This window comes from Pyrus communis, chromosome 12 (genome assembly GCF_041283825.1).
Source record: "Pyrus communis isolate YQ-2024b chromosome 12, ASM4128382v1, whole genome shotgun sequence".
In the NCBI taxonomy this organism is placed as follows: Eukaryota; Viridiplantae; Streptophyta; class Magnoliopsida; order Rosales; family Rosaceae; genus Pyrus; species Pyrus communis.
This window is the reverse complement of record NC_142576.1, coordinates 1,149,386-1,168,497: the sequence shown is the minus strand read 5'-3', so window position 1 is coordinate 1,168,497 and position 19,112 is coordinate 1,149,386. Positions and strand designations below refer to the sequence as shown.

Sequence of the window (19,112 nt, the reverse complement as noted above, 5' to 3'; positions counted from 1 at the left end):
TAATTAGAAGAAAGAAAGTTTGATCTTTCCTTCTTGCTGGATAAGCTCATTGAAGCTGCCCCTTAAAAGCACCCTTCCTCCCACATCACACACACACACACACACAGAGTCTCCGTCTCTCTGTCTCTCTGTCTCTTGCCAAGTTCCCACAGGCCACAGGTATGATGGTCTATCTTTCAACATTTTTTTATTTTTTTTTATTTTTTAAGTAGACCCGTCCATGCCATGGTTCAGGATTTTTAGCCGTTGGATCTTTAACTAAGATTACAACGGTTAAAAATACAACAACTAAAAATCTTGAACTTTGAGTAAAGATACATCGACCATGGTATGAGCCGGTCTATTCTAAAATTTCTCTTGCAACAAGCTATTGTATATTACCGAGTGATTTTTGTTCTTCCTGCTCTTTTTAGGAGGTCTTGCAATCGATTAGCTAAAACTTGTTCATTTTCATCATCTCTACTCAGCTTAAAGGTACCCTTTTTTCTTCACAACCATCTGATTCTATAATCATAATTCACATATGCGAAGCAGACGGACCCATATATACTGACCACTCATTTTAATCCGACGGCCTTCATTAGCCTATTCTACTGGTCCACCTCACACAAAGCAAAGATCCGAATCTCTCTCTATTTAACAACCCGGATCTCCAGATGCTTGAGCTCTGGACATAGAGATCAAGGGAGGATCTCGATTCCACATATGTAAATTTTTAAAGCAATCAGACAGTCCATCAATTTCACAAATGTCACAAACCCTTTGAAACTGATCAAATCAATTAATGTCTAAATACACCGAAGTTTTGAGCCATCAAATTGGAATATTCTATCATACTTGTTAACTTCAATGTCCGCATCAAAATTGTAATGGCTCATACTTTATATGGTACAAGGAGGAATCTTCCTGCAAAGCATAAAGTAGAACGGTCCCTTATATGATGACAATTATACAAAGCTTTCAACCATTTCCAATGGTCTCCTTCAACATTGGTCCACTTGGATTCCAAATTAACAAAAACTAATTTAAACTATTAGGCTGGTGATTCGAGCTTCGAACTCTTTAGCATAGAGAGAGCTCATCTGTTCTAGCCAAAATGTGACGACATCCCCCGTCAACCTAATTAATTAACTCACCAAACTTGAAATGGGAAAAAAACGAAAGAAATCAGAAGGGTAACTGCAAAATCTTTTGATTAAAAGCCTCTCATAATAACATTTGATGCATCGGATCGTGGTCCCGGTATACTAAAAAATCTGTATATGTATAGGAGCCACATCATTTGCAAGATTGCTAAAGCTGTCAACTTGCTAGATTTGCATGGAACCATTTTTTTGGCTGGAGAGCTTTTTCTCGTGATCCTTCTGAATCACTTTTAACCTTTTCTTGGTGGTGGGAACACACCACTAGTTTATTTGATGGTTTGTTAGGTGAGGTTTTCTTGGAAGTTTCTTGAAGACTTTGTACTTTTGTAGCTTCCTGTTGACCTCACACCATGTATACAAGTTCCATTTTTCGATCATAACTCATCAAGGTTTTCAGTTGTGTTTCAAAGCTGGTTTTGTACTGATTATTTAAGGAACAAGTGCTTTTGCAGTTTTGCTGAAAGCTTTGGTGCTTTTGGCTTAATTTATTGGAGAGGGAGATCCTCTGGTGAAAGCCAACAAGAGAAGGAGCTAGCTTGCACTGGTACGCACATCTCTATCTCTCTCTCTCTCTCTCTCTCTCTCTCTCTCTCTTATGATTTCCGTTTTCTCGTTTTTTCTATACGCACTCTTCTCAGTTTTTCTATCCTTTGGATTAAACAAATGAAAGAATAATTAAAAGATAAAGTACATAAAGAGAAAACGAGAGTGCGAAATCCCTACCCTCGCTACCCTTATAAATTTCCTGTAGACTAGTTCTAAGTGTATTTGCATGGTCTAATCACATAGAAATGGGTTCAAGGTTGGGGAATTTTCAATTTGGTCGTTGCATGTTTTGTTCTGTTATCTTCCACTATAAAAACGCTACAAATAGAGTAGTAAGGTTGAATTCTGCTTGAATTTAGGGTCAACATAACTGAAAGTTTTTCGCATCAGAGTTTTTTTTAGTTTTATTTTTTGGCTATATATATTTCAAAAAGATTAATTTTTAAGGAAATTTTGATAAAAAATAAAAAAAAAGAAGAGAAGTTTAGTGTTCTTTTTCCCCCAAATTCTTCCAAAATTCTAATTGATATTTAGGTGAAGCATCCAGCAATGGTAGCTGAAAACAAACTTTGTAAGCATCAGTTTATGTAAACTTAATCATTTGATTTTGTATTTTTATCTAGTTAGTGACGTTTTAGGATTTATATAGCTGACCCCACGTAATGGGATAAGGCTTCATCGTTGTTGTTAATTCTGTATTTTTATCCGGGCACTGCAGTAGACATGAACTGATTCTGAGTCTTTTTTATTTTGATATATTGGGATTAGTTTCTTCGGAGAAAATGGTAACTAGAACGGTGGATCTCCGATCAGATACGGTCACTAAACCATGCGAAACAATGCGGGCTGCAATGGCATCGGCTGAAGTTGACGATGATGTACTCGGAGCTGACCCAACGGCATTCCGCTTAGAGTCAGAAATGGCAAAGGTCATGGGGAAGGAAGCCGCACTTTTTGTTCCTTCAGGCACAATGGGAAACCTCATCAGTGTACTTGTGCACTGTGACATCCGAGGAAGTGAAGTCATTCTCGGACACAATTCTCACATTCACATTTACGAGAATGGAGGCATCGCCACAATCGGTGGTGTGCACCCTAGAACGGTTAGAAACAACAAAGACGGAATCATGGATCTTGATGCGATCGAAGCCTCCATCAGAGATCCGAGAGGGGAGCTTGTGTATCCGACGACAAGGCTTATTTGCTTGGAAAATTCTCATGCAAAGTAAGGATTTATCTTAATAGCCAAAAAACCACATTTTTGTGCAGATTAAGATATGCTAACGAAGTTATTAGTTTTTGTTGATGCACAAAATTGGGTGGACTTTGGAACAACGTAAAGTGTTAAGTTTGTGATCTTCGTGAGATTGCTCGGGTCACTAAGTGTAGACATATACGTAAAGAGATAGATATGGTACTTGGGGCCATTTTATTTAATAGCTGGTGGACTGCTAAATACGTAAGTCATGACTTGGGGTCATTTTATATTATGCCTATTTTGTTGGACTGAGAAAAGATGGTACTTGGTTTATATTTTAATCTTGAGCTTATCCTTAATTAATCCTTAATTAATTTTCTAAGTTCAACTTGCATATATGTAGTCAAAGTTCTTCTCCCTTCTCATAAGAATCTTTAACTAAATTATTTTAAATGACCAAATGTGTTTGTTTCTCACTACCCCCATATGTTATCCTTCATATGTGTGTTTTTCCTCGATTTGTGCATGTCATCCTTGCGCAGGAGTTGTGCTAATCTTCTGTCCCGTTCAAATGTTAACTAATGTTAGTATTCTTGTTTTTCTATTCCTCCACAGTTCAATGATTTTTATTTCTCCTATGAAGAATCTGCTCTAATTTCTTAATATCAAAATCGAATAACTTATATCAACTCAATAAGTCCTACATTTCAGTGAAGAATGTTCTCTTTGGATCCTCTAATTTCAATAAAACTAGTTGCAAGATGCAGTGGATACTCCGAAAATTTGCTACGATTATACCTCTTTGAGCTTAAAAATTTAGGTCTGAAATGCCTTGTAACTCATATAAGTGGTATGAATTTCCAAATGCAGCTGCGGTGGTAGATGCCTTACTGTAGAGTACACAGACAAAGTGGGAGAAATAGCCAAGAAACATGGTTTGAAGCTCCACATTGACGGGGCTCGAATTTTCAATGCATCAATTGTGAGTAAAGTTTCTCGCGCATTTAGTGTTTCAATCATCTGAAATTCTCTTTTCCTTTTGTGTGATTCTTGCAATTACCAACATCACACATTACAGAATCCTCAGTGTCTAATGCAATATTCGTTTACAGGCACTCGGTGTTCCTGTTGATAGGCTTGTGCAGGCTGCTGATTCAGTTTCGGTATAATTCCTATACACGGCTTTTTAAGTAATCTTTATTCAGTCAAGTCCTCATGATATGCATTCATTAACCGAAGCCTGATTGATGAACTAGGTATGTCTGTCAAAAGGTATTGGTGCTCCTGTTGGATCTGTCATTGTTGGTTCGAAAAGCTTTATTACTAAGGTACAACAAAATCCCTGTTAAAGATCAACATCACATCTTTTCGTTTTTCTTTGAAATTTGATTTGTTACTGTCTTCGGATCTTAGGCTAGAAGGCTCAAGAAAACCTTAGGCGGCGGAATGAGACAGGTTGGTATCCTTTGTGCTGCTGCTTTGGTCGGTTTACATAACAATGTTACGAAGCTTGAGACTGATCACAAGAGAGCTAAGATTTTAGCAGGTACGTTCTGTCTACTCAATTCCATGTACCCTATTTGGAGGACAATCATCATTTTCTCTTCTCAAGCTCTATCTACGGCTTTTCTAATGTTTCCATCTTATAAATTCAGAGGGACTAAATCAAATCAAAGGACTGAGTGTAGATGTCGCTTCCGTGGAGACCAACATTGTGAGTATTATAGTTTATTTAATTGGAGTGCAGTAGTTTTCTAACACGAGTTTGAATTTCAATAACCCTGCTTCGTTTCCATTGCAAATTGTAACGACTTTTTTTATATGATCAGTTATACATACACATCGAAGAGGGCTCAAATGTTACTACCGAAAAACTAGTCAAGAACTTGGAAGAACACGGTATACTCATGATGCAAGAGAGCTCGTCAAGGTTTGCTTCACCTCTCAAATATCTCCGTATCACGATCCATATGCATTAAATTCTCTAGAACCAGTGGAAAAATATGTTAACTTGATCTCGGAATTTTCATTTTCTTTTCCCTCAGCATTAGGATCGTTATCCACCACCAAATCTCTGCAAGTGATGTGCAATACACTCTATCCTGCTTTCAGGTAAATTACACCACATTCTACACCTTATTTCCAACTGCATTTTCTCTTTGCCCAAACTTACGTCTGAATTCTTTCTTGCAAATGTTACAGAAAGCTCTGACTGGTGGAGTCATTGAAGAAAATGGAAACTAATTGGAGACGCTCCATCTGCTTCGTTGAAGATGTTTCAAGCGTCGAGGGGCAGCAATAATTCCTTCTTCCCAAACCTGCTGGAGACTTCTGTGCTTGTTTCATTTACAAGGTTTTATGGAGGGAGACTTTATCAATTTAATGTTTTTTTTCTTCTTCTTCTGGTTTTTAAGAAAAACATCATGGGGAAATGCTAGCTAGCTCTCTGTTCTCTGTATTATTCCCTTACTACCTATCAACGTTTTAAATCGCAATACCTCATCGCGTTGCAGATTATATACGCTGTGCTATAGCTTAAGCATCAACACATTGTAGCGTAAGCTTTTGAAAATAAATAAATATATATATATATGTATATATTATGTCTGAAAAATATTATACATGATATAGAACTAAAATCCATTGCCTTTTGGGAACAACGTGTTGTAAGTTGTAACACTACGGGAGCTACGTGAGACTTCCGCGAAGGTAAGCCCGCTATGTAAAAAAAAAAAAAAAAAAAAAAAATGGCCGCGACGCGATGTGGCTTGCGACATTTCCACTATTTACTATTATCTTTGAAAGACTTTTCTTGCTATTTCACTTTGGAGTTGAGGCTACTGGCCCGAAAAATTTAGATCAAATGTTATATTTGAGTCAAATCCCTTTGGTGTTAATACAAACTCGTGTTTGAATTTAGATATTGCTAACGATCAAAATTGTAAGGTTAACAAACTAGAACAATGAACTCATGGTGAGCTTGGTATATAGACCGTACTAAATTGGACCCTAAAATATAAGTAGTTCACCGTTTAAAACTGGGCTACGTCCACTGTGTTGCTCATATATATTAACTTCAGGGCTAAAATAGTGTTACATTCACTCTTTCTTTATTTGTCCAACCCCCATATTGGAGGACTTCACCCCCTTATATAGTCCTTCCTACCTAGGAGCCTCTTAATCTTTGCATTTAATGTGCCACCAACTTGGACTAACGTGCTGACATCTTTCCATCCATTCAGCCAGGCTTCTGACAGTGAAGTGACATTTTTACATATGGGATGGCACGCCTTTTTAGGTTTATGCAGGCCGAGTGTCCCACCCAGACCTCAATTATCTCATCCAGTCTCACCAAGCGTTGTCCTGACCATCTTTATATCCCATTCTAGGCCTCTGTTGTTGCCTGCAAGTCGCTACATAGTCGAAATGACGCTTGAGTAAACATGCCTTAAGGACTTGTGCTATAAAGCTATCAGTATGCCCACGTGTTTCCAGTGATCAGATGACTCCTTTTCCATCTTGGTCATCTCAAGCGCTCGAGATGTGTTCCTTTGAACCCCTTGGGCACCTTAGTCTCCCTTGGGCCTGAGCTGTTTTTTTTTTTTTTTTTTTCAAAAACTTGGGCCTGCGCTGTTTAGTGGGCCTAAAAGCACCCGAAGTTAACATGTATAACTTTAGACTCAAAACTGGGGAGGAGAGAGATCGAGGAAGAGAGAGAGAGAACTCGTATTAAATTCCAACTTTTATTTTTTCAACAGTGTTAGTTGAAGTTAAGTCTAAAGGACATGTGTTACTTAAGTAAAGACGCCACTAAGGGTTTAATCTATATGATATATGTAAACGGTCTTATCATTTGTTGAGAAAAATAATTAGTCTATTAAATTTTTAAGGAAAAAAAACTAATATAAAAAACTAATGGGCTTTAGAACATAGGCATGACATTTCAAGAATGCCTTATTAGGTTTCAAGATTGATTTTGTAGAAATTGGTAAAGATGAAATAAAATAGTCAGCTCATTGTTTTTTTTTTTTTTTTTTTTTTTACCAAAAAAATAAATAAAAATTTAACTATTGAGCTTTCACGAAAACAGTTTTGTGGACATTAAGCAAAATGTTATAAGTTGTTTGGGTGAGCTCATTATTTAGAGCATTTATAATGAGGGTTTTATCCTTCTTGAGGTTACCACATTTTAAATTTTAGTGAGAAATTTCATTTCTAATAGACCGAAAAATGGAATTATATCCGCTACTTAGACTGTCAGTTTCTTTCCTTGGGTAGCAAAACATAAGACAACATCCAACTCCAAAAAGCATTGGGTCCCAAGAAAATGGTAGTAGCCAATGTGAACCAAATTATGTCATTCTCCTCTCCCCCACTTACGAATACATTTATACTCTATTTTTATTATACATATTTTTGTTTTAAAGGTCCTCCTCCATTTTTTTTTAATTTTTTTGTATGTTTAATACTTAAGATATAAAATGATTATGATGCAACAACTTCGAGGACAATGGTTGGGTGTCATTTGCATCCAATATAAGGGAACTGGATCCCCTTGTGAGCAAATGGTAGGGATCCTCATGACCACACAATACGGGCCGTTGGATTTTGATCCAACGACTACAATTATTATAACTTTTAGAGGGACCCCCCCTGTATGTAGTCGTTGGATCAAAATCCAACGACCTGTGTTGTGTGGTCATGAGGATCCCCACCATTTGCTCATGAGGGGATCCAATTCCCAATATAAGCATTGTTGTATGCCAATGGAAGGTTATGTATTCCATGGTTGGGCCATTACAGTTTAGTGGTTGGGAGGTCTTTGAGAATAAAAGAATTGGAGCTTATGTATTCTGAAGTTAATATGATAATGATATTAGAGCTAACAATCTAACGGGTTAGATTGAGATGAGAAATCTGATCTAATTGTTAGTGGAAGAGGAAATCTTATTTTGTCTGATTTAGGAGAATGTGCCAATCAGAGAAATAAACCAACATTTGAGATTGAGATAAGACAATTCAATCTAATAGTTGTTATAAAATGAAATCTTGTCTTGTTTGATTTCAAATAAACAAATCAACGAATGAGAATAAGATAAGAGAACCTAATAGTTGTTATATGGCCCTTCATTGGAAAATATTCATTTTTAAGACCCCAAATATTCTTCGAGATTTTAAAATAGACTATATTCACTACTTTTTTTAGTCTCATAGAAAGTCCCTCATTGAGATGCTCTTAGGCCATCTCCACCCGAATGATGGCCAAAGGGCTCCCTTTAGCCCTATAGCTCTGCAATAAATTATATTTTAATGAACAGTGTTAGACTATATTTTATATTATCTCCAACCAAGGGGGTCAAAGAGTCATTGGCCAAACATAATTTATTATTTTAATTGAATTAATATGGTTAATTAAATTAAACTACCATATTAAAATAAGGTTTTCGAACATATTTTGAATGTCATTTGTCGCCAAATGAATAAGTCTCCAGATTTCTTATCTTTACATAATCTCAATAAATATTTGAATATGATTTCAAGTGACACGTGTCGCTAACGTGAATAACTCTCCAGATTTCTTATCTTTATGTAATCTCAATAATTTTTCGGATAAGATTTTGAGTGACACGTGTAGCTAAAGTGAAAAGTATGTGAGAAATGGTGTAGGAATGACTTAGGTATTTATAGGAAAAAAATTTTAAATTCGTCCAAAAATAAAATTCAAATTCCAACGATAACATGACGGCAACATGACATCAGCTAGCCATTGGCATTCAAATGGGATGGGCTAGAGGGCTGGCAAAATGTCAAGCTTGACATTCTGGCGCTAAAGGGCTAGTTGGAAATGGCCAGCTCGCTGGCCTGATTTGGGGTTTTTGGCTACGTGGGGCCCAAAAACACTTTGGCCTAACCCTCGGTTGGAGACGATTTTCATGTCATTTCAAGTTATTTTTAACCTTATGGTCCTTTGGCCGAGTCGGCTGAAGATAACCTTATAGACCCCCAAATGGACATTTAAGCAAAACTTGGACAAATTTTCGAAGGGGTTAATTTTCGTGATTGATATTTTGAACGACGAACGTCACGACACACTTGGAAAGTGATGTGATGGGACCCACGCATAAGAAACTTGGATTAGAGATAGGTAGCCACCAAGACAACGGTGTAGGCCACCATCTTGCTCGTCTAAGTGATCTGTGTTGGTCATTCGTGTTACCACCAGCTTGTAATTTGTAATTTTGTATCAGTTGATTTAGGCCCTGGTCACCCTGTCTACCTTTGTAATGGTTCTGTTTCCATATTAATGCATTTCTATCGTTTCCATAAAAAAAAAAAATGTTTAACCATCTTCAAGGATGAAGTCAGAGATATGTATGGATGTGGGCATCTTTAAACAACAAAGTCACAAATTAAAAAGCACAAAAATATACTAAACAAAACACTTATATATTAGTCCATAAGGTTTTTCATATAACTTATCACAATATCCATCGATGCGTTTTTATGTTTTGAAAGCGTTGCATGACAACCTTATTACCAATATCATCAAACATCTTTCTCTACAAAAATAATCATGTTATCATTTATTCATTAGTCTCTCATACAATTTCACAATCGATCTTCATAAATTTCATGATCGAAAATACTCTTTTAATAATAAAAATAACATATGAAAGAATTAATACTAATATTACAAACAACTGAAAGAGTACATTTTTTTTTTTTCACACACAAAAAAAAAAATGAGCAGGGGCATCTGCGCCCTCTGAGCCTAAGTGGCTCCGCCCGTGACCATCTTGGTGCAGGGATTCACCATGTTACAGGTCAAAATCTATTTAAGTTACTGTGTTTTAAATTGAGCCAATTTGCTCACTGTGTTGTTAGGGTCTCCACTAGGTCTAGCGTAGTGGCGAGAATCGGTATGGTGACGATGGGAGATGATCTGCAGGTGTGTTCAGAGTTCGATAGATGTATCCTAAACAAAATATATAATAAAAGACTTTTTTGAAATGGGTTCAAAGTAACTAAAAATTAGACCTATTTTAAAAGTTAAAAATCACTAAAAATTAGACCTATTTCAAAAGGTAGTCTATAAAATTGAATTTATTTCAAATTTTCCCTATAATAATAAATGGTATGCAATTGCTAGACAACTGTTATTGTAAATTTGTAATCAAATTAAGTGAAGTGATTTTCACACTTCATTTTAGCTCTTTACACATTTCTTCTTTATTTATGGTTATTAGATTTAATAAGTCAAACAAAATTAGTGATCATGATTAAATAAGGATTATAAAGTTAAAAATGGTATGTGAAAATCACTTTCTTTACTTAATAACCGAGTTGGAAATTTGGGCACATAAAAAAAAAAACAAAAATAAATTAATGAACTAGGGAACTAGCTAGGGATGCTGTTGTTTTGGACACCATAGAAATAATTTTGTATCAATCATATAAAGCAAACTAATCTCGACACACGTTATAAGCCAAAAAAAGGATTAACAAAAACATTTTGATTGTCTGCTAAAAGCAGAAGTATTCGTTAGTTTCTGGTAATTTGCATGCATGCGATAGCTAGAGAGTCAATTCTAAAAGGACATGAACACGAGATAGTTTTTTGGATGAGAGGTTATGGGGAATTTGCTATGAAGGTTCCTCGTTAATTTGTTGCTTTCTTGATTGTTTGTTTACAATCTGGGGACTTTTGAGCAGCACTCGCTCTCCATCTTTCCAGGGCCACAAAATTTATTGACAACTTTTGCCTCTTAATTTGCCCTTTTGTAAGATTAATTAAGATTTTTCCTCAATTTTAGCACTAAGCTAATGTAAGATAAATTAAATTACGAAGAGGATGATTCAAACTTGAGATGGGAAAGAGCGCACCTATTTTAGGGCTCGTTGAAGTACTTTTAAAATGAATTAAAATGTCTTTATAAAAAAAAAATGTTTTTAGGTTCCAAAAACACTTGAAGTGTTTTCTGCAATAAGCACTAGTTATGTGCTTCTTCTAAGAAACACTTTAAGTGCTTTTTCAAAATTTACTTGCACTGTGACGAAAGATTGGTTCTAATAATATTTTTACAAAAGCACTTTTGGTGTTTTTGAAAGCAATTTCAAACGAGCACTTAATTATCTTAGCTTGAAATAATTTTATTTAGTATTATTTTTACCAACTCATTTTGTTCCCTAATAAGAGACCGTGATTGGGCCACGGAAACTAAAGAGTGTTAATTTGTTTGTGAATTATCTGCAAATGTGTTCCATTTTTTTAGCACAATGCTTGCTATAAGATGAATAATTAAGCTAGCAAACCTATGCAGTTCTTGGTTCTAACATACTAGGACCAGTACTTGGAAGTTTATTGGGTAGCCCAATATTATAACAAAATTGTGGTAGTGCAAACTTAAATGATGGTTCGAGATTCCAAATGCGGGAAGTCTGTTCCTTACCAAAAGTAGGAGGATGTTGAAGATTATCCATTTTTTTAGTATGAAATTTTTATTCTCCATTTTGAACAAATTTTTAGTGTAGTTTGAACACAGTATTTCACTAAAATTATAGAATACGGATTTGTTAGTTATTACTATGCTCTAGAAACGAGATTTATTAACAATGTCATGATGTCATCTACTTTTTTTTTATAATACGTGAAATGATATACTATGTAACTTATGTTGTTGGTACCCATAAAAAAGCTTCCTTAATTTCTTAGCTAGCTAGTTAGTTTTCTTTTTCTTACTTTTACTAATCTGTGATTGATTAGTGCGTAATTACCGTTGACAATCAGGCTCGCTGTCTGCAAAAGCACCCTAAACTTGCCACAAGTCTATTGTCTCTTAAACTTGCCAAACAAATTCCTTCAAAGTAATTCCCCAACAATTAATTGGAAACCACAAGTAATTCTTCTTTCATGCAGAAAGATTTTTTTGTGTGTTGGAAACACTATTTTGTACATTAATTGTCATAATACAAGTAGTTAATTTTTTTTAAAATATTTAACTATTTTTATTATGATACTAGTATATCAAACAGTATTTTTAGCACATTGAAAATTTTCTCTTGACGAAATATAATTTTTCTTGATTACAATCATGGTACATCTTTTGGATGAGATCATTGAGATGGGGGAAAGGTAATTGCTTTGAAATTTCCTGCATGTATATGGTCCAGCATTAATCAATCTGTTGCTATATAACTTGCCATCAAATGCATCTGTTCGTTCTCAATTACTTCGCACAAAAAGAAAAGCAACCTTCGATAATGACCCCCCATGCGGTGGATAGACTTTTTATGTCATGGATATTTACGAAAATATTGTACAACAATTATTAATGTTGACAAAAAAAATTACGCTAACTGCACTTAAGCATCAAGCTAATTACAAATATATATCATTATCACGTAGCAACTCAAACTTAAAACTACTTTATCCAAAGAAAAACAATAATTACTAAGTTAAAAGCTAGTTGGTACCCTTGTGCAGTACATAATTGACACATATGTCAACTTGTGTTTAATAATTTTTGGCTTCACCATACTCGACAATTAAGGTTGCTTCATACTCAGCTCGTTAACAAGTTGATATTAACCAAACTCTTAAACTTGTTTCAAGGGAATGTAACTCCGTTCACAATTTTAATTACGATTTTATTATATGTTTATCATGCGTCAAGAAGTTACATCATAGATCGATAAGGTATAGGTATTTTTATGCAACGCAACAAAAACAAATGGATATCAACCGATAACCTTAGGATATAAAAGATATCCCTATAATATAAGAGTTTGGATTGCAACAACCTCAAAGTTTAATTATTATATATCGGTAATTATTCTACAGTTTTCCTTTTCTAAGGTCTTTATTTTGAGAAATTGTGTGGATCAAATGCATATTAGCCAAAAATTTATATTAATTTAGATCAAAATGTTTAAAATATTTAACAATTTAATAAATAAAAAAACCAACTTAAAATCCACGAAACAAAAGAAACTTATTTTATTGTTTTGCTTTTATAGCAACATGAAACTTTAGAGTGGTTGAAATGATGTTTCGTCAGAATAATTAAAATAAAAAAAACCCTATAATCGTCAAGAAACAAAATATGAATATAAAAAATAAATAAAAAAATCTCACATGTACACGAAAAAAATGATTTTGACTCTTCTTGTAGTTCTCTTATAAACAACGCATTATGGACCAAAATTGAATTTAAGGGTTCAGGAATACAAAGAATGAATTAAGTTGTTCCTAGACTTACACCAATTGAACTACTTTTTGATCCACTCAATCATCAGTTTTTTTGTCTATGATATTAGGGAGACGGGTTTAAGTTAAACTATCTAATACGTTAGCCATCATTTTTATCGAGCTCGTTACTGAAGAAAGTCAAATACAAATTTTTACTTATAAATGAAGAAAATATCATTATGTCTTAGTACTAGTGAGTTAGTCACACATAATATGTATCTTTGGATCACATTTGATAAAGATGATTGATTTGGATAAGACTATTATTGTATCAAAAGTATTTTAAAGGAAGAAATTAATGACAAATTTTTTATTTTGTCAAGTTAAAGAGGTTACTCATAAATAGTAATTGTCCCTTTCAATTCTACTATTTTTAGGGAGATTAACAGAAATATCTTTTTTATATAAGTAACCTTAAATAAGAAATTGGTCGTCCAATTTTTTTAAATGCTTTTAATATATTGAATAGTCAAGTTAATTCTCTCTATGAAATAAAACATTAATGTGATAATTCACTTCTCATTTTCAAATTTTTTTTTATCAAAAGAAGTTAATCTCTTAAATAAAAAAATAAAGAAAAAAAATGTAGTGGGATAGTTGTGTGATTGCATGCACGCGCATAAGAGAGGGAGTGTCGGTGTTCATATATAAATGTCAGTGAGCCAATGGTCACCATCAAGGTCTGCCCACTGCCTAACTTGTCCTAGTAAGGCAAAACACATTTCCTGTTAACTTTACTTCTTCCTGCTAACTTTATTTCAACTCTCAGTCCTCCACAACACAGACTCTGCAACCCCTCTCTTCCCTTCCTTTCATCATTCATCACTCTTCAAGTCTTGAGATCTTTAAATCTTGACTACTACTACAAATCTGTCTCAATCTCTCACTCTCTCTCTCTCTCTCTCTCTCTCTAACTCTATTAGTAGTTGAGTAATCTCAGTTTGAAGTTGTTCCTTGTAAGAAATCATCCATCTTCTTGCAGCAGCACTTGACTGTTTTTCAAACTAAGTTTTCCCCAAAACAGATAGTGATCATGATGAAGTAGATTCTTCTCTATTGTCCTTAAGATCCCAAATCTAAGTTTAATTGAGTTCCAAAACCCCCCACTTTTTTCCAATTTATTCCCAATCTCTCTCCATCTGACAAATTATATTTATGGAAGCCATGCAAAATCTAGCATTTATCTTCTTTTGGGTAAGTTAATAACATCATCATTTGCACTTATTTTGATACCACAGCTGAAGTCACTCTCTCTCAACTCATCCAAACAAGCAAAACCTCTCTCTCTCTCTCTTGAAGCACTACCATTGGTCCATTACCCTCACTCATCACCTATGCACAAGTAGCTAGCTAGACGAGAGAGAGAGAGAGAGAGAGAGAGAGAAACCCTAGAGTAAGAGAGATCAAGATCCTAGAGAGAAACCCTACAAATTTCACCCTCCAAATAACCAAAATCTCACCTTTCGTTTTCCCATGGATTTAATTTCAAACCCTATTTCCAACAATCCCAGCATCACCTTTGAAACCCCTATAATCAACAATAACATGGCCATGATCTCTCCCCCATCCTCAGCAATATCCACAACCCCCACCACTCCCAGCCGCTACGAAAACCAAAAGCGGCGGGACTGGAACACCTTCTGCCAGTACCTCCGGAACCACAGGCCGCCGCTGTCGCTCCCGATGTGCAGCGGAGCCCACGTACTGGAGTTCCTCCGGTATCTCGACCAGTTCGGCAAAACCAAGATCCACAACCAGAACTGCCCGTTCTTCGGCCTCCCAAACCCACCTGCTCCCTGCCCCTGTCCGCTGAGGCAGGCGTGGGGCAGCCTGGACGCCCTCATTGGCCGCCTTCGAGCTGCCTATGATGAGCACGGCGGGAGGCCTGAAGGCAATCCCTTTGGAGCCAGAGCTGTGAGGCTCTACTTGCGTGAAGTTCGTGATTTCCAGGCAAAGGCAAGAGGGGTTAGTTATGAGAAGAAGAGGAAGAGGCCCAACAATAACAACCCAAAGTCTAGCATGAGTACGGCCATGATCACAAGTTCTGCTTCTACAGCTACAACAAGTTAGTCCGGAGGGAAGAAATTAAAGTAAAATTAATCAAAAATGCAGAAGCAGTCATTTGGGGTATAATATTCCTCTCTTTTCTTATATTATTCTATATATCTATATCGATATATAAAATATTCTAGCTAGTTAGATTGTTCCCTTTTTGTGCACAAAAAAGGAAATGGTCTAATGAACTCGTTTGTGATATGTTATTGAAATGTTGAAAGTGTTTCTTTTCTGTCTGAAAAAAGAAACGGAAATGCATACTTTTGGGTTTTGGGGCTTTGGCCCTTTTTGTGTTGCATGATTGTATTTGAAGCACAATATCAGATCATCAATGAATTAATAGATTTCCATTGTTATTCCTACCTTTTACATTAGTTATTTGTTTCTGGTTAGAATAATATTTGACTATTCAAATGACGTGTAAGAGTTTCTATTCATAATTGTTTGTTGCTGTGATTGATCAAACTTCGTGGTTATAAACCACGCCACAAAGATTGCCTCTACAAAAATCATGGATTGAACCAGATTCAAGCCGGGGAAATGGTTGAATTTGCTAGCGGTGTGAAAGGAATAGTATTGAATCTTGAGAATGAGAATGTAGGGATTATTGTCTTGGTGGTGATACAGCTATTAAAAAAATTGAAACTAATGTCGATAAGTCATCAAAATATGTAAAAATTGATGAACTTAATTGATGAAAGAATTACGAATTGCTTATGAACTTACTATAATAAATTGACTATATAAACTTAGTTTAAAATTACTTTTTGCGTAGATTTTAACAGAGTGATAATGAAAATAGTTATAATAATAAAACACAAAATTGTGTGATTCGAATACAAATTATTTTGAGTTGGAATTATTACTTATCCTCGAGAAATGAAGCTTTTTTTTTTTAATAAACAGTTTTCAAAATGATTATTCAAATTTAATTTATAAAATGATTAGTTTTTCAATAAGTTCTCGATACTTATCAATAATGATTTTAATAGATTTAATTTATGATTGTATTAGTCAAATTTTGATTAATCATTCATGTCTCTTCTCTTATAATATCTCTACTAATTAATAAAACACTTATTGTCAATCAAAATTTTATAAAATTATCAGTTTAACTTTTTAATTAAAGCAGAACATAAATAAGAAATATAAAGTAGAAATGTAATTTCACACAACTAAATTTTACTGTTTTTTTTTTCAAAATATCAACTATATGTAATCCTAATATATCTCAAATTAAAATAAAATAAAAAATAAAAATAAAAAACTTCCTACTCCCTACATTCTTTGTCAATCTCTTCCTCTCTCCTTTTATTTCAAAAACAAAATTAAAAAATTTTCTTACACTTTGTGTGTGCCCATATGCTAGTATTATCTAAAAGGAAGTGTTATTGATATTCCAAAAATCTCATTCTACATTCTTCAGAAGTTTGGAATGTAGAATAAGATTTTTTGAGGGGTAATAACAATTCCCTAATAACTTAAATGTGAAATTTTAAGTGGATGTCTACCATTATCAATCAAATTAACCCACAATACACATGTTTGCCTCTCTAAGACCATCTCCAATGGTTGGGTTAAAAGTCAAATTTTTTGGCCCGGAAAATTTAGCTTTTTAGGCTAGAAACAACTTTTCTGCTCTAACCGTTCTAACCTAAAATTTTAGTCCGGGATTATTAAAGAATGAACTTATGCTATTTTTTTTGTTAAATTAATTTAAAAAAAAAAATATATGTAGACTATCGTAAATTAATTTTATGAATATTTTAAAGTAAAAAATAAAAAATAAATTTTGATAAATATTGGGTGAAATCCACTCCAATTTCTGGGCTAAATTTTGGGGGGAATTTGGCATTGGTTTAGCATTTAGTCCAAAATTTCCCCTTGGGTTGGAGTGGATTTTAAGAGAAAATTTTGGAAGGTAATTTGACTTTTAGTCCATCATTGAAGTTGGTCTAATGGATAACTATGTATGTTCATATAATAATAACCATCGCATATAATATGTGATTGCAATTCCATTTTCGGCTTATAACTGGACTTGAATCACTGAAGAGAATAAGCTCTTAATCTCTCACTCACGTGATAAAAATATGCTCTCTCTCTCTCTCATGACAAAAATATTTTAAAGATTTCCCCCTCTTTCCCTCTTATCACCACACACACACGTCACACATGCAGATGTTTTTTGTTATACATATATATTGTAATTAGGGTTTAGTATGGATGATTCATGAATAACAGATCTGTTTATATATAAAGAGAGAGGAAAAGGTGAATAGGGTTTTGGTGTCGCCAAGTTTTAACAAAAATATTGAACAAAAATGGCCCCAAAACAAAAAAATTTTAAAGACATTCCAAAATAATGCAGGAGCATTTTTGCTATTTTAATTTGTACGCGGATAATAATGTGATTAAATTAGTTGTCAAATGATTTTTTTTTTTTTTTTGAAAAGATGATATTATCTACACTAAGGGGGAGATGGTGGGCTTAGCCTCATAATAGTCTAGCAATAATGTGATTCAATCTGTTATTTATTAAACATTATTTTCTATATTTTAAACACATTCAAAACGTTTTAAGAGACGTGTAATGTCGGTTACAAAAAAAGTTTTTCGCACACGGATAATAGTGTGATTAAATTAGTTTTCAAATGATTTTTTTTTAACAAACGATATTATCTACACTAAGGGGGACGGGATTAGCAATAATGTGATTTAATTAGTGGTTTATTAAATATTATTTTCTATTCTTAATTTAAATTCTATATCGACTGATTTTATTAAGTGAATTCAGCTGTTTTAGTTGATTTATGAGGGATTTCTTCTAGCATGATCTAAGATTATTCATTTACTTCAAATATTTGACTTTTCTTTTGTTAATTTACGCATATATATATATATATTTAAATGTGTAAGTCGCTCATAACACATCGTGATTAAAAAAATGTCTTATGCATGCTTTTAAGCGCGTGCATGAAGGCTAGTAATTATAGAAGTGGAAAGCTCACGAGCCTAAACGTAGTCAAATCTGGTTAGGTATTGGTTTAGGGAAGATAATCTTTATTAGATCTATAATTTGGCAAAAAGACAAAGCCCAGATTATCTTTGCTAGCTGTTGGTGATGCCACCTCAAAGACGAATGTTGAAAAGAAAATTATATTAATCAATAAAATTTGAGGCAATAAAAGATTGGAAATTTGGGACTCTGTTTATTTCTAAGAGAAATCTTCGATAAACTAACTTTTGAAATTAAATTTATAAATTATATGATATGTAACTGGTAGAAATAAACGCATTAATTTATAATTAAGTAATAAATTAATTATTAAAAATTACGTCGTATAATTTATAAAAAAATTAGTCTAGAAACGGTTACTATTATCATATTTCTAACTAGCAGAGAGCACAAATTTTGTGTGTGTGAACAACCGCTCATCTTCTCCTACGTTTTCCTTAAGCACAACTGTTTCAGTTCATGCAAACTATCTAAAAAACATCATGATTTCACTTATTTGTATGAAAAAATGATGGTGGAACAATTTCTCTTAATAAGTCTATATTTTTATCTTATGTAAATATTTTGATACAAAATTACTATTTTACCTTTTTCATGTCAACATTGTATATCAAAAATGAAGGCAAAATAAAAAAATAAAAAAATAAAAAAAAAGACAAAAAATTGCCAAGCCATCTTCTCTTAATAGAATAAGAATATAGAATAGATACACCTGGACAAGCAATTCTTTAAATTAATCAATTTCTTTGCATATTACGGTATTGTAGGCTGATGTCGGGCAACCCTTTTGGTTTTGAGAGTGCCTGATTAAAATGTCACCTTTCAAGGGTTTATTAGATTAATATTATATTTTCAATCTCTAAACAGGCAAGCTCTATAAACCAGAAATCGACATTTTAT

The 19,112-nt window shown here is 33.9% G+C and overlaps 2 protein-coding genes and 1 pseudogene across 7 annotated transcripts; 2 read left to right on the top strand and 1 right to left on the bottom strand.

Moving 5' to 3' along the window:
- Window positions 1–7: 7 nt before the first annotated feature.
- Window positions 8–5,406, top strand: LOC137745611 (low-specificity L-threonine aldolase 1). Of its 6 annotated transcripts, none has more exons than XM_088681343.1 (13): window positions 8–159; window positions 414–474; window positions 1,411–1,497; window positions 1,598–1,689; window positions 2,460–2,916; window positions 3,760–3,871; window positions 4,002–4,052; window positions 4,146–4,217; window positions 4,303–4,435; window positions 4,545–4,603; window positions 4,719–4,819; window positions 4,935–5,001; window positions 5,092–5,406. In XM_088681343.1, the coding sequence occupies exons 5-13, from the start codon at window positions 2,474–2,476 to the stop codon at window positions 5,131–5,133; spliced, it is 1,080 nt and encodes a 359-aa protein (XP_088537469.1). In that variant the 5' UTR covers window positions 8–159; window positions 414–474; window positions 1,411–1,497; window positions 1,598–1,689; window positions 2,460–2,473; the 3' UTR covers window positions 5,134–5,406. The 6 variants fall into 6 exon arrangements, with proteins under 6 accessions (XP_088537469.1, XP_088537471.1, XP_088537473.1 ...); XM_088681345.1 differs by having other exon boundaries at window positions 1,587–1,689; XM_088681347.1 differs by having other exon boundaries at window positions 1,271–1,430.
- On the bottom strand, window positions 3,386–3,482 carry LOC137746348 (U6 spliceosomal RNA; annotated as a pseudogene).
- Window positions 5,407–13,851: 8,445 nt separating the features above from the next.
- LOC137745833 (protein LIGHT-DEPENDENT SHORT HYPOCOTYLS 1) lies at window positions 13,852–15,549 on the top strand. Its single transcript, XM_068485853.2, has one exon. It carries the CDS (start codon window positions 14,612–14,614, stop codon window positions 15,206–15,208), a length of 597 nt encoding a protein of 198 aa, XP_068341954.2. The 5' UTR covers window positions 13,852–14,611; the 3' UTR covers window positions 15,209–15,549.
- Window positions 15,550–19,112: the final 3,563 nt, after the last annotated feature.